The following is a 25,138-nucleotide window of genomic DNA, read 5'->3' on the forward strand; positions in this document are numbered from 1 at the left end:
AAGACCCCTTCACCCTGGCGTTTGGGCGTACTCCCCAGCCTAATGCTTCACACATCCAAAAGAGAAGCTGACCAGCCAAGATGCTCCCCTATCCAACCCTCTTCCTGGGGCCTGGGGCCAGCCTTCCTCCTTGGGTTGAAAGCCCGCCTCATGGGTTGAAAGACCTAGTGTGAAACAGTAGGAAACAATAGGAAATGCAGCCAGTGAAGGAGAACACCTTCTTTCTCAACTATGGAAAATTGTGATCACTTCATGTGTGACCATCACGGAAGAGGGCCAAGATAAACAAATCAGGTATGTCCTCCCTTCTCCCAGGGGCAGCAGATTGGCTGAGCCTGGACCGAGCACAAGAGATGGTTCAGAAAAGACCTAATGATGATTTGAGTTGTTCCAGGAAGAGGACCCTCCCACGTCTCCAAAGTGGATAGGCCTCTTTGGAGAAGAAACTTCCCCAATATGGATGGGATTCTAGAAGGAACATTTCAATCAGGGAGGAAAGTAAAACTTTAATTGAGCTCTTTGGTTAGATGCCCTCTAAATCCTGGCTTCGTCCTGAAGTCTACAACTGAGAAGGCTTTGGCATTTCCGAAGGCTTCCGGCTGCTTAGAAAGCAAAAACTAATCAGAAATAGCTCATATGTCAATAGATCATGTAATTAAGGAAAGTAGATGCTTTTAATACCAGGCAATGTCAGCACAGGGAGATATACACAAAGCTGAGTAATTTGTAGTACTCAGTGAAGGCACATTATTCTTTTGACTATATGAATAAAGAAAGCAATTAGAAACCCCAGGAAAATCAAACGCTATACAAAAAAAAATCCATAGTCCAAATATAAAGCAAACGAAATGTGGCATGCTTTGAACAATTGCTAGAGCATAAAAAAAAATTTAATAATTTGACCTTGATATTAAGAACTCCTCCCAGTCGCCTGGGTATCACGACCTTGGATCAGAAGGGAAGGCAACGCAATCCTTGGGTGGTCCTTAGCTCAGCAGCGAACGATATTCACCCCGTCAGGACAATGTGCTATCGGTTTATTGGTGGTTTTTTTTGTTTTTTTTTTTAACTTTTAGAATGAATCTGTGGAGAAAAATGCAACTGTCTTAATTATGGCTTCAGGAAAATATCTAAATAGTACCATCATTTAAAGGGTAAAAACAGGACTGCTACAGACTTAAGTTGAAAGGTAGGGTGGGAAGCAGAAAGGGAGAGATGGGAGTGATACGTTTCCATTTTATGTCCTGGGAAGTCGTTAGATTGCATCTCCACTCTAAGGAACAGGAAGTGAGGTGCATGATTTAAAATACAAATGTAACCGATGGAAGAACCAAGAATATTTTAACTTTGCAAAATTCAGGAGACTAAGGGAGGGATGAATAGGAACAGTATAAGTGAGCAAAAGCCTTATTTTTTTTATAGTAGCCAAATCATTAAATATCGTCTAAAATTTCTGTATAAAAGCATGACGGTCTATGTATATATGTAGTTCAATGTCACCCTTAAATCCAGGCGAGGGGTCCCCTGCTCTAAGCCCTGTGCTATAAAAGAGGGCTCTTCCTCTGGCCTAGAGCTGCCAGATTTAGCAACATTTCAGATAAACAAGGAAACCTTTTTTAAAGTATAAGTATATCCCATGCAATATTTGGGACATACTTATACTAAAAAACTAATTGTTGTTTATCTGAAATTCAGATTTAATTGGTATTCTGTATTTTATCTGGCAACCTTACCCTGGCCATGCCCTTCCAAGGGAATCTTCCCACCCAGAGCCTGGATCCCCACTTCTGTACCAAGCTTTGAGGACCTGGGACCCTGGAATTCCCTACCAGATGACCTGAGCCTATTTCTTGAGCCTCTGCAGGTCTTTCCACCTCTGAGGGAAGACTATAGCACCAATGTGTGCACCTCTATGCCCGAGTCAGTTTGAGGGAGGTGGGGATGTGGACAGAGTTTTGAAGTGAGAACTGGGGTGTCCACCCATGTATGCACGAGCCCCTCTTGGACAGGACACGGGCTGGGGTAGGAAGAGGTTTACAGGGTCTGCCCAAGATGTCTGGTTTTGGCATGGGGTTTCTAAGGAGTCCAAGAATTCTAAACTTGAACTTGGCCTTCCAGGTCCTTATGAAGGAACATTTGTTAAAGTTGTTCTGTGCTGTTGAGTCTATTCTGACTCCTAGCCACCCCACAGGACAGAGCAGAACTGCCTCGCAGGGCTTCCTACGCTGTAACCTTTATCGAAGCAGACGGCCACATCTCGCTGTTGAAGAGCCGCTGGTGGGTTTGAACCCCCAGACCTTTGGGCTGGCATCTGAACGCTTTAACCTCTGTGCCACCAGGGCTCCTTGATAGGAGAATAGAGCATGTTAAATAGTTTGTAGGGCTTATTATTTAGATATTTAGACAGGTTGTACATAGGCCCCCAACTGGACACTGCCCCAGGTCCTGCAAATGTTATGGGCAGTCCTGATGTGTGTAACTATAGCAGAACTGAAAACTGAAACCATTAGAAGTCCTTAGTGGTCAACAGACCCCAGCCAGAACCTCACTTCTCCCTCCTGCTCCAGCCTCCCGGCTCAGACCCAGACCCTGTCTGCTTCACCTGCACATCCTGGTAGCTGTTTGTAGGTGTAGCCGCTTGTAGGCGGGGAAGCCCCAGGCCCTAGCCTGCACCTTCTCTCTGGTGGTGGTTGGAGGGAGCTGCGTGGCAACAATGTGACCTGCCAAGGACAAGCCCAGTGTCAATGGCTTTCCACTGTCAGCCACGTGGGTGACCTTCCTCCCACTGTCCCAGGGCTTTCCCTTCACTGTTCTCCTGTCTCATCTCTGCCTGTTCTGTCTCTCTCTCAATTTCTGTCCTTCTCTCCCTGTTTCTCTCTCACTCTCTGTTTAAAGCCCTTTATATTTTTAGAGCAGTTTTAGGTTTACAGAAGAATTGTGCAGAAAGTACAGAGAGTTCCCACGGAACGCCCGCTCCTGCACAGGTTTTCTCCTATTATTAACATCTTGCATTCCTATGGTATAGTTGTTACATTGGTGGACCAATATTGATACTGTTATTCACTTCAGTCCATAATTTACATTAGGGTTCATTTTTTGTGTTAGTACGGTCTTCTGGGCTTTGAGAAATACATAATGCCATGTGTCCGCCGTTCCAATATCAGGCAGAATAGCTTCACTCACTACCTTGTAAATGCCCTGTGCTCCTTCATCCTTCCTCTTCCCCCAGCCTCTGGCAACCACTGATCTTACTGTCTTTAAAACCAAAAACCCATTGCCGTCAAGTCAATTTCAATTCATAACGACCCCATAAGACAGAGTAGAACTGCCCCATGGGGTTTCCAAGGAGTGGCTGGTGGATTAGAACCACTGACTTTTTGGTTAGCAGCCCAATGCTTAACCACTGCACCACCAGGGCTCCACTGTCTCTGTAGTTTTACCTTTTTCAGATTGTCATATAATCAAGTTATATAGTATGACGCTTTCTCAGACTGGCTTCTTTCACTTAGCAATATGCATTTCTTTTTTTATTTCTTTTTCTGTTACTGTCTTGCCCTCTGTCCACTGCCTCAGTTCTGCTTTCCCTGAGGGACAAAGGGACTATTTGCTACTCTACCATTCCAGACCCTCGACTGTCTTTCATCCATAAGGCTATCTTTGTCCCCGCCCATTGACCAGCACCCACCTCTAATTCTGGCTTTTCCAGGTGACCTCCTACAGCTAACATAGAGCCTGTGACTCTGACCCTGGAACCCTGGTCCAAGCCTAGAACCTTCATTCACACCCTCACTGTCATTCATAACACTCCCAATTCTATCCCTCACCTTTGGGAGGGGCTGGGGCTGGAGATCTGCTATGTGCCCTGCCTGTGTGGCCAAGGTCTGGGTTTCTGGGAATTACGGGCCTGGCCTGGGAAAGAACAAAAATAATTCCTACGAAATATGCTGTAGTTAGAGCTACTGCTGAAAATGCTCCCTGTGGACCGAGAGAAAGGTCGTAAGAGGGCAGTGAAGACAGTATCTGAAGCAAGGATGAGAAATGTTGGCTGAAGAGGGTCAGTGAGTGAGAAGTCAGTGACCCTCAGCAGGGAGGGGCTGTTGATGGAGGAGGGTGTACTGGAAAGCAAAAGTTTCCTGCCGGAAGCCTGTAAGTCACTCCTAATTCATTTGTTCAACAACTATCTATTGTGCACCTACTCAGTGGCAGACCTCTGGCCAGGCTCTGGGGGGTATGTCAGTGAACAGAACAGAGTCCCCATCTGCATGAAGCTCACGTTCAGACTGAGTGGCGGACAAGAAACATCCTGTCATGGACTGAATTGTGCCCCCCAAAAATATGTGTCAACTTGGCTAGGCCATGATTACCAGTATTGTGTGGTTGTCCTCCATTTTGTGATCTGATTATCCTCCATTTTGTGATGTGCTGTAACTCCTAGGCTCTATGCCATCTGTTATGGTCCTATTTAGGAAAGAGCTGTCTGTTATGGTAATGAGGCAGGATTAGGTTATGTTAATGAGGCAGGATTAGGTCATGTTACTGAGGGTTAGGGTGGGATGCAACACTCTTATTCAGGTCACACAGCCCTGTTCTGATATAAGAGGAATTTCCCTGGGGTGGGGCCTGCATTGCCTTTTATCTTACAAGAGATAAAAGGAGAAAGAAGAGAGCAGAGAAAGACCTCCTACCATGATGAAAGAGGAGCTGGGAGAGGAGCACATCCTTGGACTCAGGGTCCCTACACTGAGAACCTCCTAAACCAAGGGGAAGATCTATTCCAAGACACATGGTGGTCTCCAAGGAAAGCTACTGGGCCCACAGATATTGAAAGGACCTTCCCCCAGAGCCAACAGAGAGAAAAAGCCTTCCTCTGGAGCTGGTGCCCGGAATTTGGACTTCTAGCCTCCTAAACCATCAGAGAATAAAATTGTGTTTGTTAAAGCTATCCACTTGTGGTATTTCTATTTTAGCATCACTGGATAACTAAGGAAACCCTGGTGGTGTAGTGGTTAATGGCTACGGCTGTTAACCAAAAGGTCTGCAGTTCGAATCCACCAAACGCTCCTTGGAAACCAAACCATATAGGGCAGTTCTACTCGGTCCTGTAGGAATCGGCTTGATGGCAACAGGTTTTTTGTTTGTTTGTTTATTTGGTTAACTAAGACATATACTAACATATATGGCAGGAATAAGTGTTAGGAAGAGGAAAAATAAAGCAGGTTAGGGGGACAGAGAGTGACAAAGGCCATGTCATAGATTGAATTGTGTCCCCCCAAAATACGTGTCAACTTGGCTAGGCCGTGATTCCCAGTATTGTGTGGTTGTCCTCCATTTTGTGATCTGATGTAATTGTCTTATGTGTTTTAAGTCCTGTGATTGATGAGGCAAGATTAGGTTATGTTAGAAAGGATTAGGGTGGGATGAAACACACCACTTACTCAGGTCACAGACCTGATCTAATGTAAAGGGAGTTTCCCTGGGGTGTAACCTGCATCACCTTTTATCTTACAAGAGATAAAAGGAGAGAGAAGCAAGCAGAAAGAGGGGGACCTCATATCACCAAGAAAGAAACACTGGGAGCAGAACGCTCCTTTGGACCCCGGGTCACTGTGCTAAGAACCTCCTAGACTCAGTGGAAGCTTGATGAGGACCTTCCCCCAGAGCTGACAGAGACAGAAAGCCTTCCCCTAGAGCTGGCACCCTGATTTCAAGCTTCTAGCCTCCTAAACTGTGAAAGAATAAATTTCTGTTTGCTAAAGCCATTGACTTGTGGTACGTCTGTTATAGCAGTGCTCGTTAACTAATACAGGCCGTTTGTATGGAGTGGTCCGGGGAGGCCTTGCTGGGGAGCTTGACTTTGAACCAAGGCTCAAAAGCCCTGGGGCAGTGAACGTTGCAAGTGTCGGGGGACGGTGTCCAGCCCAAGAAAAGAACAAGAGCAGGGGCCCCACCTGAGGTGAGAGCCGGGGAAGTGGGAGGCCAGATATAGTGAGCAAGAGCTGTGGGAGATGAAGTCAGAGAGGGAGCCAGGGCAGATCACAGAAGGTGAGCCCTAATTTCCAAACTCTGAGGGATTGAGACTCTGACAGGAGGGGAGAGGCCCTCACGCCTCACATGAGGACCCCGGCTAGCAAGTCAGCCTGGGGCCAGGATGCCTTCTCTTGGGCTGAGGCCTCTGGGCTGAGGCTGATGCTAGAGGGAAAATGGGCCTGCACTGCCTACCCCATCCAAGCCTCAGGTCCCCAGACAATGAGCTGATGCTTACTCCAGCTCCACAGACCCACACCTGCACACGCACCAACACACACGTACACATGTGGAAAATGAGCACAGGATCGTGCCTGTGCAAACAGAAATTATCACACAGGACTCATGTACGCACACATGCACGCTTCTCACCTCTAGGCGAACACCCATCAGAAGTTCTGGGATCGCAGAACATCTCGGTTGAAGGGACTTTAAACCATCTCATCCAACTCCTATACATGCAGAGACATTGAGTCCCAGAAAAGGAAAGGACTTTCTGAAGTCCCATAATGCGGTGATCTAGGCAGGTCTCAATCTTTCTATCTCTTTCATACATGCATAGGCTCACACATGCACAATGTCCCATAACCCCACCTCCACGACATCCTTCTCAAGGACCCAAGGCAGACTCTTCCTCCCGGGAGTTCCACAGGGAGGGCACATGGGGCTGGGACCCAGGCTGCCTCTGCCTTTCTTGGTGTGATGGTGAGCCTGCTTGTTTTCCATATGTGTGTATCGGTGCATGTGCAGACCCACAGCCCCAGGGCCCCAGGGCCAAAGCCCACCCTGTCGCAGCAGCATCCCTGTGCTAGCCTCCCTCCCTCCGTTTCCTGTTTCAGGAGCTGTCTCAGATCATCTTTCTCCATCTCCCTCTCTGTGTCTCGCTTCCTTCCTTTCTCTACCTTTGGGTCTAAGCCTGGCTGTCTGAGATTTTATGTTTTTCTCCCTCCTTTTCCCAGTCTCTGTCTGTCTCCCATTTCTCTGTCTCTCTCTCACTCTATTTTCTCTCTCTCTCCAGGATCTTTCCTTGCCTTCCAGGAAAAGCTGATGTGGTGCTGCCAGCAGCCCCCCCCCCATCAGCGGGTATGAGGCCTCTTTGGGGTAGGGGAGTCAGCTGAGCAGTGGCAGCTGGGGTGGGATTGGCTGCCCTGGTTGGTGGAGGCGATGGGAGAGGAAAGAAGGAGGGAAGAAAGGGAGGAGACAGGGCTGGGCCTCTGTGAAGGGCAGGGAAGGGCTGTGGGGAAGGGGGGCAGGAAAGGGAGGGGAGGAAAGAAAAACTGTGAGGAAAAGAGAAGTGAGCACCATGTCCCCTGCCAGGGGGACTAACCATCCGGGTTGCCTGGGACGTCTGGATTTTAGCACCGAAACCCCTTGTCCCAGAAACCCCTCTGTCCCAGACAACCTTGATGGTTGGTCATTCTATGAGCTGCCCTAAAGCCCACAGAAGTGGGGCCAGAGCTGGTAGGTGGGGCTCCCAATCCTGGAGACTTTCCTTTCCTCTCTCTCCCCAACCCCAATTCTCCCTTCTGCTGCTGCTTCAGGGGCTGTGGGAGACACCGGGGGAGGCGGGCAAAGTGCTGTGTTGAGGGGCTGAGAAGTGCTCTCCAGTCCTGGGCCTGCAGGCCTCTGTCTGTAATCTGGTCAAGGAACCCTCATACTCAATGGAAGGCCCCCATCTCCAGGCCTGAGCCCAACTCCCAGGAGGCTGGGAGAGGGACGATGGTGGCCGGGCACCCACAGGGAATTCCCAGGCCAGGGTGTGTGGCAGAGAAAGGGTGTGTGCGCTCCTTGCCTGCGTACATTATCTTCCATGGGATGGGCTTTTCAGGAAGACCTTTCAACCACTGACAGCTATGGGAGACTAGAGAGGGCTGACTAGGAGGTAATACATCTCCATCCTTGAAGTGTGGGAAGGGCCTCTCCTGGGCTCTGCGGGGCCTAGGCCTGAGGTCCCACTGTGACTGCGCTGGAGGACGACAAAGTTCTTAGCTGAGCCCGCACGACCCTTGTCTTATTGTTCTTCTCGGTGGAGGTGAAACATGGCTAAACCTTGCAGGCAGAGGGGTCTGGACAGATGGGAGAGAGCTGTTGGTACTGACAAGAGCTGTTCAGTTCTGCCTGGGTGGGCTGGTCCCTCTGGATTTGCTTCCTCTGCCCTTAGCCCCCCAAGGCTCTTCCACAGTGGGGCTCTGAGGGCAGCTGGTGTGCAGCTGTCACCAAGGTCTTCCATGATAGGGGAGGGGGACAAGCCCCCCTGCCCCGGAAGCTGGTAACACTCTCACTCATTCATCAGAGTGCGAGTCTATCACATTGTGTGATCCCAAAACCAAAAAAAAAAACAAACAAAACCCATTGTCATCAAGTTGATTCTAAATCACAGCAACCCTACAGGACAGTGTAGAACTGCCCTGTAAAATTTCCAAGGCTGTAAATCTTTACGAAAGCAGACTGCCACATCTTTCTGAACCACCAGCCTTTCAGTTAGTAGCCACGCTCTTAACCACTGGGCCTCCAAGGCTCCTTTCATATAGTGTGAAAGACTCTTAAAATGTCCTTGTCATAAGGAACTGCGGGACCTTGGGCACATCCCTTCCCCAGTCTGGACCTCGGCTTCCCGATCTGTAAATGAGCAGGTGGACCCTATGACCTCTAAAGCTGCACTTTTCATTTCTGGCATCTGACACCCATCAACACACCCACTGGTTCAATCAAGAGATATTTACGCAACAGCAAGTGGGAGACCAGGTGTCTGCCCCCACTGGGCTTTCTCTCTCATAGAGGGGTTGCACGTTAAACACGTATGAATAAATAATTACAGGTTATGATAAGAGCTATGAAGCAAAACCAGGGAGGTCTGTGAAGTCAATTAATGGGGAGAACCTACTTTAGATTTGGTGGTCTCCAAAGGCCTTCTCTGGTGAGGTGATGTTTAATGGAAATCTGAGGAGCAAGATGGAACCAAACTTGGAACCAAACTAGGAGGGACTAGGGGCCAGGAAGGATCGTTGCTTTCTGACCCTGAGTGCTTTGGACGGGGAGCAGTTGGGGCAGAAGCATCTGGGGCTGAGGCTGTGGCTCACTGGGCTGTGCTTGGGTGAGGGTAGTATATAGGCCATGAAGAAGCACAGTGATACCCTCTCCTCCAGGAAGCCTTCCCTGACTCCAGCAGTGAAATCACTCATTCTCCCTTTTGGTTCATGGAACCCTGGATATGTGTGGTTCCAAAGACAGGTGCCTACCAGCCTCTGGTTGACTCACTAAATCCAAAACATTCCCGGGAATTCTCCAGCAAGATAATGATAATGTAAGAGAGCAGTTCAACTGCAGAGGGAGGGATCTAAGTTAGACTATAAGAATATCTTCAGCATCTGACTGGTTAGGAATATACAAGAATGCAGAAGGAGACCACAGACTTCCATATTCTGCAGGCTGTAGGCTGTGCTTCCCAGGACCCTGCAGCCTTGCTTGGCGATGGGGGTAGCGGTGAGAGGAGTAGGGATGGGGACTCCCCAGAGATGCTTTCAACCAAAGATGATATCTAGTAATCTTTGGCAATGGATAGCCCTCCCAAGAGTGTATAAGTCGTCTCATAAGCAGAATTCAGCCAGGTTGACAGATGGAAGGAAAAGGGAGCTTGGGTGAGAGATACGGAGGGGATAGAGACAGGAACCTGCTTGCTGCTAACCAAGAGGTTGGACATTTGAGTCCATCCAGAGGCACCATGGAAGAAAGGCCTGGCAATCTATTTCCAAAAAATCAGCCACTGAAAACCCTATGGAACACAGTTCTCCTCGGACACACATGCGGTTGCCACAAGTCAGAAGTGACTCGATGACAATTGGTAACTGGTATTCTAAAAAAAAAAAAAAAAAAAATTTTTTTTTCTTTTTTTATTCTGTGGAGGGCAAAATCATCCAGTCTACAAAGTTCTTTTGCGGGGCTCCCTCAACTTCCGGTGTTTCTTCCAGTCCTCTTGTTTTGGGCCCCTTTCTTTTCCACATCCCACTCCCCTGGGCCCTCCCATTTGGGGAAAAAGGGTCAAATACCTTCACCCTAAAGGCGTGTTCGGAACAGTGGAGCCCAGAGAGGGAGACGCCCACTCCACTTCTTGTGATTTCCGGCTCTGAGGGAGACCGCAGAGTCTGGAAGGAGTGAGGCCCTCAGCCTCACTTCTGCCTGTCAGAGCGGCGGTCCCAGGGGATTGTAGCATCTCTGTGGGCTGAACTGTCTCAAAGTCTCAGCCTGGGAGACTGAAGCCCTACTGGCTCCTCTCCCAAACCTGCCATTGGGTTTTGAGGCATGCTCCCCATCACAGCCTGCCTGCCTTTCTATCGCCTCCCCACCCAGTGTGGGGGTGGAGGAGAGGGGGCTGGGAGGGAGGCCTTGGGATCACCCTGGCCAACCACACATGTTAGGGCAGCTCAGCACTGGAGCCCGCAGGCAGGGCCTCTGCCACAGGCGAGGGGATACGTGTTCTTAAAAACATGCGCCTGACATTTGGCTTGTTGCCAAGGGGTTGGAGTCCAGTGAATATTTCAGAGGCTTTGGCCTTCTCAGCCTTTCATTGAAACACATAGTCTCACACTCAGACAAACACACGGACACACAGAAACAGCAACAAACACTCACTACATGCATGCCCAAATATACACACAAACTCAAACATACACACACAGGGTTCACGCCCATACCCAACAAACACAGAGAGACACACACACACAAAGACACAGGGTCTCACACCTGCACCAATAAAACACAGACACACACACATAAAGACACAGAGTCTCACGCCCACACCCAACAAAGAGAGACACACACACAAAGGCACAGGGTCTCACATCCACACCCAACAAACACAGAGACACACACACACATACAAAGACACAGGGTCTCACACCCACACCCAACAAACACAGAGACACATACACACTCAGTGACACAGGGTCTTGCACCCAAACCCTACACACACACACAAAGATACAGGATTTCACACTCATACCCAACAAACACACATAGAGAGAGACATACACATACACAAACACATACACTCAAACATCCCCAAATGCACACAAACTCACATACACAGAAAGACACATGGTCTCGTACCCACACCCAACACATACACACAAATGCACACACAGACATACAAACACACACACATACACAAACTCAGGGTCTCACACCCACACCCAACAAACACAGAAAGAGACACACACACAAAGATGCAAGGTCTCACACTGATAGCCACACAGACAGAAAGACAAGCACTCATATCCACATGCCTGACATGCATACCCAGGCTTTCCAAAACACACAGAAACTCACACACACAGAAAGGCACACAGTCTTATGTCCACATGTACACACACAAACTTATCTGCACACAGACACACACTCACCCATACATTCACCCACGCTCTCCCTCATTGGCCACACAGCACCAGCTTGGAGAATGGAGCCCCTTTTTTCTTGTTTGAAGTGAGATCAGAAGTCTCGCATTTTTCCGTATGAGGTTCAGTTTCTCACTTGCCACACCCCGCCCCCCATCGAAAAAAATCTCCTCTGGCCCCATCTTGGATCCTGTCCAGACAGCACTGTGTCTTTAAAGAAGTTGAAGCTGTTAAAAGTGAGTGAGAGGGAGAGAAAAAACACAACCCAAAAAAATTTGGCATCTTTTCCCCTCAAGTTTCTGGTGTCGCTTATGAAACACAGGTCCTTGTTGCTGCAGAGAAGCAGTTGCTTGGCTGGAAGGAGGGAGCGTGTGGGCTGCCCCAGGCTCCCTCCCTGCAGCCTCCTCTCAGGGATAGTCCCAAGCACCCTGTCCCTGGCAGGGCGGGCTCAGGCTTGCACACTGAAGGTGGGGCGGGGGCTAGGCTCCCCCCCTCCTGCATCCTTGCTCTCCCTTGGGCAGCCCTTGGCCCTGCAGACTCTCCTGAGCTAACTCCGTCCTTTGTTGCTTTCTGGTTCCATCTAGAAGAGGCTCTTCTTGACCAAGGAAGACTAGTTTGAAGGTAAGCCAGGGGAAAGGAGGGCCCCAAGGGCCAGCGGGAGGCGGGAGAGGTCTGCTGGGCACAGGGGTGCCCCCATCCACATGTCTCTGTTGGGTTGAGGTGCTTGGGACAATGCTTTGCTTGAAGTTATCCAGCGGGCCTCTGCTCCTCCAACAATAAGAAAAAAAAAAAAAAACCAAACCCATTGTCATGGAGTCAATTCCAACTTATACTGACCCTACAGGACAGGGTAGAACTGCCCCATGGGGTTTCCAAGGCTGTAAATCTTTACCGAAGCAGACTGCCACATCTTTCTCCCATGGAGCGGCTGGTGGGTTCAAACTGCCAACCTTTCGGTTAGCAGCTGAGTACATTAACCACTGTGCCACTAGGAAAATGTAGGGGCCTGGAAATCCAGCAGTGTTGGGGCTGAGCCTATGGCCTCACCCTAGCCAGCTGGAAGGGCCTGGCAGGGGTTTATTTAGGCAGCTGCCTGGCGTCTCTAACAGAACAGGCCACGGGTATGATTCTGTAGAAAGGGTCTGTGTCTGCTGTGGTCGAGGCTGGAGGAGTGGGAGGGGGCGACCAGGGCGGAGGGGGGTGGTGTGCACTGCACAAGTAGCCTTGTCTGGGCTGGGGCAGAGCATACCTATGGGGGGCTCTGGTGGGAGGGGCTGTGGCCAGGATGTGGGAGGGCAGGAGGGAGGTTCTGTGTAGTGCTGGGGGTAGGGGCGGCTGGAAAACAGATTTCAAGTCATAAAGTCTGCTAAGAACAGGCCGAGGCAGGGAGAGCGCTCTGCTCAGAGGAGGATCTAGGGTCCTGGCCCATCCTGCCTTCACTTCGCCTGGCTGTAGAATCTTGGGCAAGTGCCGGCCCTTCTCTGGGCCTCAGTTTCCCCTTCTGTAAAATTTGGGGGTGGTGGTTTGGGCCCTAGCTGGGTTATGTGGGGCAGGGCTTCCTAGTGGGGAAGGGCTCAAGGGTCCTGGGAGGGAGGAGCCCCTCCCCTAGGCCCTCAGGGTTACCTTGGCGACATGCCTGTCTCTGCAGGAGATACAATGCAGGAGCTGTGTCTGCTGTGCTGGGCGGTTCTCCTGGGCCTGGGGCAGGCCTGTCCCGAGCCCTGTGATTGTGGGGAGAAGTACGGCTTCCAGATAGCAGACTGTGCCTACCGAGACCTGGAGACCGTGCCACCCGGCTTCCCATCCAACGTCACCACGTTGAGCTTGTCTGCCAACCGTCTTCCAGGATTGCCCAGTGGCGCCTTTGAGGAGGTGCCCCTGCTGCAGTCGCTGTGGCTGGCGCACAATGAGATTCGCACGGTGGCTGCCGGTGCCCTGGCCTCTCTTGGCCATCTCAAGAGCCTGGACCTCAGTCACAACCTCATCTCTGACTTTGCCTGGAGCGACCTGCACAACCTCAGTGCCCTGCAGCTCCTCAAGATGGACAGCAATGAGCTGGCCTTCATCCCCCGAGATGCCTTCCGCAGCCTTCGTTCCCTGCGCTCGCTGCAGCTCAACCACAACCGCTTGCACACGCTGGCCGAGGGCACCTTCGCGCCACTCACCGCGCTGTCTCACCTGCAGATCAACGATAACCCCTTTGACTGCACCTGCGGCATTGTGTGGCTCAAGACGTGGGCTCTGGCCACTACCGTGTCCATCCCAGAGCAGGACAACATCGCCTGCACCTCACCGCATGTGCTGAAGGGCACGCCGCTGAGCCGCCTGCCACCGCTGCCATGCTCGGCACCCTCGGTGCAGCTCACCTACCAGCCCAGCCAGGACGGGGCAGAGCTGCGGCCCGGCTTTGTGCTGGCGCTTCACTGTGACGTGGATGGGCAGCCGGCACCCCAGCTGCACTGGCACATCCAGACGCCCGGGGGCACCGTGGAGATCGCCAGCCCCAATGTGGGTGTGGACGGACGTGCCCCACCTGGTGCGCTGGCAGCCAGTGGCAGGCCCCGCTTCCAGGCCTTTGCCAATGGCAGCCTGCTCATCCCCGACTTTGGCAAGCTGGAGGAGGGCACCTACAGCTGCCTGGCCACCAACGAGCTGGGTAGTGCCGAGAGCTCTGTGAACGTGGCGTTAGCCACGCCAGGCGAGGGTGGCGAGGACGCACTGGGCCGCCGGTTCCACGGCAAAGCGGCCGAGGGCAAGGGCTGCTACACCGTTGACAATGAGGTGCAGCCATCGGGGCCTGAGGACAATGTCGTCATCATCTACCTCAGCCGGGCTGGGAATCACGAGGCCGCAGTAGTGGCAGGAGGAGGCCCTGGGCAGCAGCCCCTGGGCTTGCTCCTGCTGGGCCAAAGCCTCCTTCTCCTCTTCCTCGCCTCCTTCTAGCCGACCTGGGCTGGGCAGGGCCTCTCCAACTCCTCCCCTGGCTCTGCCAATGTGCCTTACAAGTGCCTTAGAGGCCTGGGGCTGGCAACTCCTGAGGCCTGTGAGGGCAACTTCCCATCTTCCTACCTCCCCTTCTAATCTCTTCCAGAACACCCACCACCCCCAACTTCTAGACCTGCTCAAAGCTAGTGAGTAGGACAGACTTTGATCCCATAGCTCACCGTCTATGGTGCTAATTGCTGCTAACAACATCGCCTGTGCTTCCCTATCGTGGCAGCATGCTAACAGGGCGATGCCTTCACCTGACTGGATGAAGCCTCAGTGGTGGATCCCAGGCACTGTGACTGGCGAGCTGGGGGGCGAGGGGGAGGTCACTGCAGCAGACAGGGCCCGAGAGGGGAGGAATGGACGGAGGCACAGTGACCTGCTCCAGCTCCGTGGGTATCTCTGCACTCAGCTCAGACTGGACTAGAGGACCAAGATGGCCTTCTTCTCCCTCAGCTGGTACCCCTCCAGCCTGGACACCAGCCCCACCTGTCTCCAAGCATGCATCTGTAGCCTGCCCCTCCATAGAGGCCAGCCAGCCTGGGACGGCAGAGAAATAAACAGTGTTTTTGATTCTCTCCATGTCTGCTTGGAGTTGTGTCTGGACCCAGAAGTCCTCCAGTGGGGATGGGATTGGGGGATGGAGAGTCAGGCAGCCAGTCTGCCACCCATACATGGGTACACGTGCCACCTGCGGGACAGGCAGCATGTGAGGGGGCCCACTGGGGGGCTGAGCTGTGGACATTTCCTCCCCCTAAACTATGAGTCCGAATCCACTTGACGGCAACGGGTTTTTTGGTTTTGGTGAACTAGCATGCAGGACAAATGGGGGGCAGGGAGCCTGAAAACCATTGCAGAGGCTTCCCTGGGATCAGGGACTGCCCTGAGCAAGCTTTAGTCCCGCAGTAGCTGAAAGGGTATTTGGAGGGGGTGGGGAGGACATGGAGGTACCTGGGTTGTGACCTTCCTTCCCTGCTCCTGGGGGAGATGTTAGGAATCAGGGAGGGGGGCAGGCGAGGGGAGAGACAGGAGAAGGCAGGGACAGGGCCATGGAACAGCGGAGAGAGGAAAGATGAGAAAGCCCCAGGGAAACTGAGAATAAGGGAACACATTTGAGGGTGAAGCTGGGGAGATGGATCTTGAGGGTGAAGCTGGGGAGATGGATCAGACTTACCCTCAACCTTATCAGAAAGAGGAAATGGTGTTTTCTGAGGAAAGTCCGAACTGGGCCTGTGGGTCCCGTAGGGATCATTTCACTGTGGGGAAGCCAGTAACTGACTTGGGGGTGGAGGTTGGGGCTGGCATCGACCTGTGGTCTCAGAATAGGGGGCATGTGGATGGGCCCAGAAACCTCAGAAGCCTCTGCCCAGAGCCCCCAGGACTGCTGAGCGCAGCAGTGCGGAAGCGGAAGACCAAGGAGTCTAGGGTAGCAGCTGTGAGCCTGGCAGCTGGCCAACCCCTCCACCCCAGCCTCCTGGTCCACATACAGCCCCACCCCCACCCCCGGCTTACAGCCCCAGCTGAGCTAATGTCACCAACAGCATGTATCAAGACTGGCCCTGAGTCCAGTGGGAAGCAAAACAATGGAGCCAAATTCCTTTACTGTGCTACATTGGGTAAGTCACTGCCCTTCTCTGGGTTTCAGTTTCCTCAGAAAAGCAGGGTGGTGCTTAAGGGTCCAAAGGGCTCTGATAGTCTAAAGCTGGGTAATCCTAACCTCACGGGGACCCCTATGTCTCTACCCCCATTCACAGCTGGAGCAGGCTTGTTTTCTTGGCGTTGGACCTGAGTTTCAGACCTGCGTCAGTGCTAGCATGGGGAGCACCCATGCCCTGAGTGAGTAGGTGCTCCCTTGTTTAAAGTCTTCCTTGGCTTCCCCTGCTGCCCTGGGGTGAAGCCAAAGTCTCCCATGGGGCCATTCACACACCTCTGACTGACTGCACCCCCATCACCTACCCCTCCCTGTTGTCTGAGCTCTAGGCACATGGAGCTGCTCATTGTTCCCAGAATGCTCAATAGTGGTTCATGCCTCTGTGCCTTTGTTTAGCTTTTCCCTCAGCCTGGACACACTTCTCCATTCCTGACTTGGCTAGGTTAGTCTTGAAGACTCAGCTCAGTCATCACCTCCTCCAGAAAGCCCTCCCAATGCTCCCCTCCACCAATTTGGACCAGACGCCCCTCCTCTGGGTTTGCACAGTCTTGGGTGTCCAGTGACCCAGCCTGATCACATTCTATTGTACTCTGTTCCTTGTGGAGGGCAGAGACGGAATCTGGGTCCTTGGACAGTTTTCATTGGCTGTAGTGGGGTGGAAGCCTTCTCTTTGCCCGCTCTCATAGGCGGCCTCCAAGGTGGGTTTGAGCTCTCCGGCCCCATGTTTGAGGCTGCAGGGGAATGGGAACACAGGGCGGCGGTTTCTACTAATTGTGCAGACATTTTTTCCAAGCCCCAAGGACCCAGACCTGTGGGTGGCTACATTTCTCTGCCCTCTGTAGCTCTGGGGGCTCCATCAAGGCCACCAGCAGAGGAAGGGGCCCCCAATCTGTCTCTATCCTCCTTAGCTGCCTCCCCTGCATGCTTGGTGCACTCCCGTTAGGACAGCCCCTCTCTGCTCCCTGCATGGCCCACCCTACCTTTGTCCACAGGGCTGCCCCATTGTCCTTCCAACTACACCTCTCTTCCCCCAACCCGGCCCCTTCTTTAGGACCCAAAGTAAGTCCTATTTCTGGAGCCAACATCCATACCACACAGGGGTGGGCATAGGATCCCAGCCTCTTCTCCAGCCAGAGGGTGTGACATGGATTCTACTCTGCCCCCCACCCAGCACCCAGCCAGCATGTGCCCAGAGTACCCGCAACCCCCCCAAACCCCATAAGTGCATGGTGCATGCTGGTGTTCCCTCCCCACACCCCACACAACCTCCCCCATAAGGAGAGCTGTTTTTCAGGGACAAGTTTATTACAGGGAACACACTAACCTCTTTCATAGTATCTAAAGGTAGAAAAACTACAAAAAATATCTGGCTCTCAAGTGTGGACAGCTTGGTGTGGGGCCTGGGTTGAGGTGTGACTTGCTGCCCAGCAGGACTCACGGCTTCCTCCTGGGCCCGCCTAGCAAGCCAGGATGCCCAGGAGCCTTCCAGCCATTTCCCAGAGAAGGGGAGGGAAGTGGGGAGGAGAAGGAAGCCATATTCCGTCCCATGGTGGTGAGGTCCGCCCGAGGTACAGCTGAGCTGGAATTTGAGGCTGTCCAGGCCCCAAATCACCAACTTTCTTCAGGAGTGGGTTTCAGTGAGGCTCTGCGAGGAGGAGCCAGGGTGGGGAGGGGCCTGGATGTGGTCGGGCCCCCCCTTCCCTTTCCTCCCCCGACACCAAGACCACCCTGGCCCCATTGGCTTCCAGACCTTGGGCCTAAACCTCCAACTGCTTCTCCAGAGTTGTTGCAGACTCTCCTGAGGCCAAGGGGCATATCAGAACCCTCCCGAGGCTCATAGTGCAGGCCTGTATCCAACCATGGTGACCTCTGAGAGGGCTGCTCTGGGCTGTGCTCTGTGGGGACCTATCAGCAGAGCTGGAGCTAAGTGGAGGGGCTGCCAAGCCTCGAGAGCAGGGAGTGGGATGGCAGGAGGAGAGCGCCCCCCCCTCCACAGACAAGGCCAGGGTAGCTTGGCCTCCCCTGCCCTCAGGGCTGGGTGCCGTTGGTCCAGGCCTCTGACAGGGCTGGCTTCCGGAAGGCCTGCAGGGCTGGGTTGTGGAGCAGCGTGTAGGCTAGACCCCAGCGGGCCCTGCCGTGGCTGGCCCTGGGCCCTGCTACCTTGGTGGTGGGGTCTTTGGTCTGTAGCAACTGCATTCCTGTAAGGGAGAGACCTTCTGTGAGTCATTCAATACACCCAGCCAGGCCTCCCGGGGACCTGGGCCCAAACAGAGCCTGGCAATCCCATGCGTAGGGTGGGAGCAGGTGGTGGGGTGTGGGTTCCAGGTGCTGGCTCATAGATTGGAGATTCTCGGAAGTGTGAGGATGCGGAGGGGCGTTTGTAAAGGACTGGGGACACTGACCGAAGGGTGGCAGACAGAAGAGGGGGGCATGAAGTCTGTGGAGGAGCAAGGCCCTGGAGCTGGCTTAGTGTCTCCCACACTTCCTGGGCAGCTGAGCAGAAGGGCTATCTCACTGAGAGGGAGCGGCTGGTCCAGGGAAGTGGTGAGGGTGACCAAGCCCCTTAGCAAATCATCCATTTAATTTTCTGTGTGCGTATGTGTGTGTGTGTTCCTATCATGGAAAAAATTACCCTGAGACCAAACCAGGAGGGGCAACCACAGGCAGCCAAGGGAGAGAGGAAGTGAGAATTTTCCTGGCACTTGTTCCCAGTGTGTGTTGGGGGAGGGGGGTGGCCTCCTTCCTGGGAGAAGCTAGGTAGGCTCAATCCCCTCCCAGGAGGAAGGGTGCACCTTCTTCTTCCTCCCCGGCTCTGAGGCTGTCCTGGGGGCGTGCTGGGAGCTGGGGCTGGGGTGTCCGCCCTCGTAGAAGCAGGGTGCAGAAGGCTGTCACAGCCGGGTGTGACTGGCTGACCTCAATCTTCAAGAAGTTTCGGTATGTGTGGTAGCCTGGGTGGGTAGGGAAGGGCAGTGCTGGGGGAGGAGGGGCCACCAGCCGGCCAGAAGCCCGGAGACACTGCCCCCCAACACACACACAGGGACTACACCACACAGTCTTCATACAAACATACAGACAGGGCGAATTCACTGCACGTGGGCACATTCGGACATGCTCGGAGCGCACCACACGTGTGCCTGCTACAGCCCGTTCAAACTCACACAAGCCACAGCCGCACACAGCACACACTATGTTCTTGTTGTTAGGTGCCGTGGAGTCAATTCCAACTCCTAGTGACCCCATGTGAGAGAATAGAACTGCCCCATAGGGTTTCCTAGGCTGTAATCTTTACAGGAGCAAATCGCTTGGTCTGTTAAGAACTAGAGCTGCTAACCAAAATGTCAGCAGTTCAAATCCACCAGCTGTTCCCTGGAAACCCTGTGGGGCAGTTCTACTCTGTCCTATAGGGTCGCTATGAGTCGGAGTCAACTCAACGGCAACAGGTCTTTCTCCCTCAGAGCAACTGGGTAAATTAGAACTGCCAACCTTTCGATTAGCAGCCAAGTGCTTAACTGTTGCACTACCAGGGCTCCTTGTACACACTCTACAGAGTGTAAAAATAAAAATTATACCCTCCAGACTTGCTGGAGCCTAACGACTGAAAGATTGAAAGCACCCAAGCTCTTAAGGAAATAACCTGCTCAGAAGTAACTAACAGACTTTGGGTTTTTTGCCCCTTGTGACCTGCCAGGAAACCCTGGTGGAATAGTGGTTAAGTGCTACAGTTGCTGACCAACATATTGGCAGTTTGAATCCACCAGGCGCTCTTTGGAAACTCTATGTGGCAGTTCTACCCCGTCCTATAGGGTCGCTATGAGTCGGAATCAAGACGGCAACGGGTTTTTGGTGACCCGCAAAGCGTGCTATGCCTAAAGTTGTCCTTGCCATGGGCCATAGAGATCACATGATCACCAATAGACCACATTTATGACTGCCGTCATTTGAACATCTTTATCCCTATTTTGACGAATGTCAAACCTCAATGAAGTCTCTACTTCCTTGTTTCTGCTATACAAACCATTGACATCTTTCCCGTCTGCAGAGCTACTTTGCACTTTCAGTTTGGCTACTGCCCTATTCATGGATCGTTTGATCCCACTCAAATAAGTTCATTACAAATTTTAAAATTTGCCTTCATCTCTGAAATACTCTTTGGCAGGAGAAATCTCACACAGCACAGCACATGCTGCCATACACACAGACATCATCTGAGGAGAGGTACATGCCTCACACACAGACCCCCACGCGGGCACACAGCGCCTTTGGACTCCTGCTGCACCACTCACACGGGTACCGGGACACACACTCACTTCCCGCTCTGCACACGAGCACCCTGTGGACACGCACGTCACAGGCCGACACACAGAACGCCGGATGCTCAGGGCGGCTGGCACAAAGACTCCTGGCGCCTGGGCACACGGTCATGCGCAGCCTTTGACACACGGAGCATGTGCACCATCACTACAGACACCATGCGCTGCACAGGCAGTGTCCCCCTAGAGCTGGTGCACGCTTTCACTTGACATCAGGAGAGACTCCTGGGAATATGCACACACAGATACAGGACACATGGCCTGCTCCGAGCACACAGCACACACTACACACTCCTTCCTTCCCACAAAGTTAATCGAGCTACTAGCTTGCGTGGGATCCCGTCACAACTTTGGCCAAACCACATTTCAACCGATCGCTTCATGTTTTCTTCCCCCAAACAGCCTCAGGAGAGGTGCTGAGCCATGAACACATACCATTTTACAGTTGAGGAGGCCAGGCCTCAGAGAAGGGGTGTGCATGGGCTAGGAGGGGCTGAAGGTGACATTCAGGTCTGTCTGCCCCACGCAACTTCCACTCACCACGCTGAGTGCCACCATGCTGAGTGCCACCCCGCCCCACCCCCACATGCAGAGCTGTCCAGCTGTACTTATTTGGGTCTAGTTCCTGCACAATGCGCATTGCCGTTTGGTATATATGTGTTTTACTTAAGTGGGAGTATGTCACCTGTCTCATTCCATTTTCCCTTTTCCACTGAGCACTGTTTCTAAGATCCATAGGGTTGCTATGCATTGGTCTACTCTGCAGGACTTCACAGTGTGAGCACCCACACTCTCCCTTTCCTCCCTCCCAGGGACGCACACCCCAGAGCTGGGTTCAGACAGGCTCTCCTCTACTGCTTGGACAGCCTGCCGCAACCTCCAGCCCTTGCCCCTGCCCAGTGACCTTACCGGGGTCAAAAGTGGCGGCCTTAGGCGGCAGCAGGCTGAGGTCCATCTGGCTAAGGTGGATGGCATTGTGGAGGGCAGAGAGGAGCACTCGCCAGGTGGCCACCGTGGTGCCCACCAGCACGTTGATGGGGAAGAGAAGGAAGACAACAGCAAAGAGAGCTCGCCTGGCAGGGCCAGATGACCCAGTCAGCAAGGTAGGCACGGGCTTACTTCTGCTTACTTGCTCATCTGGAGTGCACAATTTCACCTGTTTCTCACCATATCAAGGATGTGGTGAAACGCACGTGAAATCATGCACTATAGATGAGTAAGTAAGCATAATTAAGCCCGTGCTTGCCTTGCTTACTGGAACCCTGTGTGTACCTTGCTTACTGGTTAACCCGTCCCTGTCGCCTGGGGTGGGGAGAGCAGACAGGCTGAGGCACCCCACCCCAGAGTCAGTATCATATCACGTGAGATGCCCACAGCACCGCTGTGCACCCCGCCCTGTGCTGGGCCTTCTCTCTCCACCCAGCTGGCCCTCCCCACCCACTGCAAGACAGGTCATGTCACCCCCTTCAAAAGAAGGGGATAATGAAGCTCGGAGAGAGTGAATGACTTAGCCAAGGCTATCTAGTGGAGGGCTAGGATGTAAGTGAAGGTGCACTTGAATCTTTCTGGGACCCATGTGTCTCCCACCTCCCTCCACTGGGTTTCTTGTCCTCTAACTCTTGAGTCCCTCCTGGGGCCAGAGTTCTCTCTCCCACAGCCTCCACCTGACACACAAACAGACTGCCTGCACACTGAGGGGGCACATGGCTTTGGAGGGGACAGAGGATCCAGGGGAGAGCTGCACTGACCCCTAAAGCAGAAAAAACTCATGGGGCTATGACTGGCCTCATGACAGGTATACTGAAGTGCCCTTTTTCTCTGCGAGGAAGGCAAACTGTCTGTACTACCTGCTGGGCTCCCTAATAGAGAAAAGGAGGGGATGACAATGGAAGGAGAAGGGCACAAAGAGTGAGAGAGACATGGAGAAGAGACTGAGGGCCAGAGGAAGCCACAGCCCAGGAGCCACCTCACCGGTTGGTCAGCTCTGGGCATCCGTGGTGAGTCTCCAGGAAGGCCCAGTGGGCCGCCATGTTCTGCAGAGTCACAGCCAGGGCCAAGGTCAGCCAAAAGGGCCTGGGAGTGGGGTTGGGGAGAGTAGTCACTGTTAGCAGGCCTCTGAGAAGGGGTTCTGGAGCCCTCTGTCCCTTGCCCCACTCACCATGAGGACTCCAGGGCTCGGAGGAGCAGGAGGTTCCTGCCATGGAGCACAGGCACAAACACCAGGAAAGCGAGGGCCATGGTCCCCAAGAAGAAGATGGTTTGCTGCACCAGGAGTCCTGCCCCAGGGCAGAGGTAACAGGGGGACAGGCATCAGGCTCTGGGGGGGCCTGGCTGTCCCTGCCACCCAGGGCCCCGAGGGCTTTGGAATCAGGCAGACATGGCTTCAGATCCCTACTCTACCACTGCCTAGCTGTGCCACTTGAGTAAGTTACTTTACCTCCCCGAGCCTCAGTTTCTTCCTCTGTAAAATGGGGATAGTGGTACCAACCTCAGAGGACTGTTGTGAGGATCCGGTGAGATAATGTCTATGATGACTCTTTGAAAACCACAAAGTGCTTCGCAAACATTATTTTCCCTCAAGTGTTCCTGGGCCCTTGGGGATAGGACTGTATTTTCAACTAATATTTGCATTCCTACAGGCCAGAGCCTGGCACATGGCAGGTGCAGGAGAATGCCTATTGAAACAACTGGCTAATTGCTTACTGGGATAATGTGTACAAAAGGGTTTGGGTATGTTGTTGTTACGTGCCGTCGAGTCGATTCTGACTCATAGCTACCCTGTTGGACAGAGTAGAACTGCCCCATAGGGTTTCCTGGGCTGTAATTTTTACAGAATCAGACTGCCACATCTTTCTCCTGTGGAATGTCTGGTTAGTTCAAACTGCTGACCTTTCAGTTAGCAGCCAAACACTTAACCACTGCGCCACCAGGGCCCCTTTTGGGTATAAAGTCTACCAAAGAAATTATGACTTTTAGACATAATTTAGTCCTTTAGTGCTTTTAGTTCTCTACTCCTTTATCAACTTCCTCCTCCTTCCCCAGTGATGTGAGAACTGAAGGAACCAGCAAGGAGAGAAAGGGGGCCCATGACCTGGACCCCAGCGCCTCATGTCTCCTGCCATGGCCAAGAGGAGATTCAGAAACTCGGGGCTAGGAGAGGGGTCTTTGAAGATCATCTGGTCCAGCCCCTTAGGGCAGGAAGCCCTTTGCTGTTCCAGCAATGGCCACTGAATCCTGCTTGTATACCCCCAGTGTCAGGGATCTCATTATCTCTTGAGACAGTACATTGTGGCACAGCCCTCCCTTAGGCAGGCTGGAATGTGTCTCCTTGCACTTGAAACTCCCAGCCCTTGGTCCGCCCTTCATGTAAATGCCTAATGGCACCCAGGGCCATACCCTATGTGAGGAGTATCTATTCTCTGAGGGTACATGCACTCCCTAACCTGAGGGCAGGAAAGGCAGGGCAGATCCCTCTGCTCTGGGCAGCACAGCTAGGGACCCTGGGGTCAGCCCAGAGCTGCTGAGCTCGGCTCCCCTCTCACACTGGGGCCAGAGTCTGAGGTGGGGCCGGACTGAGGCAGGGTGGCGTGGGCATGGAGGGCTCACCAAGGCAAGTGAAGGCAGTCTGGTAGGCACTGAAGCTCATCCAACAGAATATGGCCTGGCGAGAGGGGTGGGGGCTCTGAGCTTGGGAGCCCAGGTCCAGGGCAGCCCCTCGGTACAGAGCTTGCAGGTTGGCCCTGGGGCAAAACAAGGGAAGTAGGGACCTTGGCGAACAACATACACTCCCAAAATTCCTCCTCCGGGCCAGCTTCTGGCCAAACTCCTAGTCTAATTACAACCCACTGCCAAGAAGCCAAAGGCTTCCCACTAACCCAACCTGATGGGTCTGGGAGGGCTTCCTGGAGGTGACCCTGGGCAGCATCTTAAAAGGTGAATAAGAGTAGGCTGCCGTGTGTTTGTGTGTGTGTGTGTGTGTGTGTGTGTGTGTGTGAAGGGATTCTTGGGAGTCAAGTCAAAAAACAGAGAAACAACAGCGGGAATGGAAAGTGACACACAGCTCGGCCACCAGGGCAGGACGTGAGGTTGCAGGCAGGCGGGAGGTTTGCAGGGAGTTGGGGGTGGGAGGAGTGGGGCTTGAATGCCAGGCTGAGATCCCTGGGCAAGAACTCTGAAGCACGTCAAAGGCACAGGGCATGTGGGCCAGTTCCCTGACATGAGCAAGTGCTTGGACCTCCCCTTCTCACCTACCTGCTCCTCATCGGCTTGGCATCCCTCATGCTCCTCTTTGCTCACCATCAACAGGCAAGCAAGGCGGTATGGCATCCAATGCCCTAGAGCAATCTCTCCACCACCCTGGCACCAGCCAGGCCACCTCCTCACCCACCTTCCCACATGTCAGGTTCAGCCCAGCCATCTGCTCTTGCTCACCTTGTGTCTCCTGCCTTTAACCCCCTTCCCCCATCTCCTACCTCTCCTTCTACTCCCAGCTTCCCAGGCTGCCTTCCCTGTGGAATTCAGCCCACCGGGGGTCCCTTGTCAGAGCACAAACTCCACATGGCAGCCCTGAGTCATCACACCCTATATCACTCACAGACATTTCTTCAACTGTACAGGACCACCCCCTAAGGCAACAGGACCACCTTCTCCACCCCCCAATGCAGCAAAGCTCAGGTGGGCTCAGGGACAACCTGGGGCTGCAGAGACCCTCCCTCCAGCCCACAGGTCCTCCTGGGTCAGGGGTCTATAGGACTCTGACTTCTTCCTCCCACCCT

General features: G+C 53.0%; 2 protein-coding genes across 3 annotated transcripts in view; one reads left to right on the forward strand and one right to left on the reverse strand.

Moving 5' to 3' along the window:
• Window positions 1–11,753: 11,753 nt before the first annotated feature.
• ISLR (immunoglobulin superfamily containing leucine rich repeat) lies at window positions 11,754–14,972 on the forward strand. 2 transcript variants are annotated; one of them, XM_049852624.1, is made up of 2 exons: window positions 11,754–12,035; window positions 13,063–14,972. In XM_049852624.1, the coding sequence occupies exon 2, from the start codon at window positions 13,071–13,073 to the stop codon at window positions 14,355–14,357; it is 1,287 nt and encodes a 428-aa protein (XP_049708581.1). In that variant the 5' UTR covers window positions 11,754–12,035; window positions 13,063–13,070; the 3' UTR covers window positions 14,358–14,972. The 2 variants fall into 2 exon arrangements, with proteins under 2 accessions (XP_049708581.1, XP_049708582.1); XM_049852625.1 differs by lacking the exon at window positions 11,754–12,035 and adding an exon at window positions 12,784–12,877.
• A 2,380-nt stretch (window positions 14,973–17,352) lies between these two features.
• Window positions 17,353–25,138, reverse strand: part of STRA6 (signaling receptor and transporter of retinol STRA6) — a 63,611-nt gene continuing 55,825 nt past the window's right edge. The window contains exons 14-19 of the mRNA XM_049852544.1: window positions 23,970–24,103; window positions 22,522–22,639; window positions 22,335–22,436; window positions 21,273–21,436; window positions 18,846–19,001; window positions 17,353–18,251 (exon numbers count right to left, since the gene is read on the reverse strand). Coding sequence (XP_049708501.1) covers window positions 18,082–18,251; window positions 18,846–19,001; window positions 21,273–21,436; window positions 22,335–22,436; window positions 22,522–22,639; window positions 23,970–24,103 — 844 coding nt within the window. The 3' untranslated portion in view covers window positions 17,353–18,081. The remainder of the gene's footprint in view (window positions 18,252–18,845; window positions 19,002–21,272; window positions 21,437–22,334; window positions 22,437–22,521; window positions 22,640–23,969; window positions 24,104–25,138) is intronic.

Source organism: Elephas maximus, chromosome 13 (genome assembly GCF_024166365.1).
Source record: "Elephas maximus indicus isolate mEleMax1 chromosome 13, mEleMax1 primary haplotype, whole genome shotgun sequence".
In the NCBI taxonomy this organism is placed as follows: domain Eukaryota; kingdom Metazoa; phylum Chordata; class Mammalia; order Proboscidea; family Elephantidae; genus Elephas; species Elephas maximus.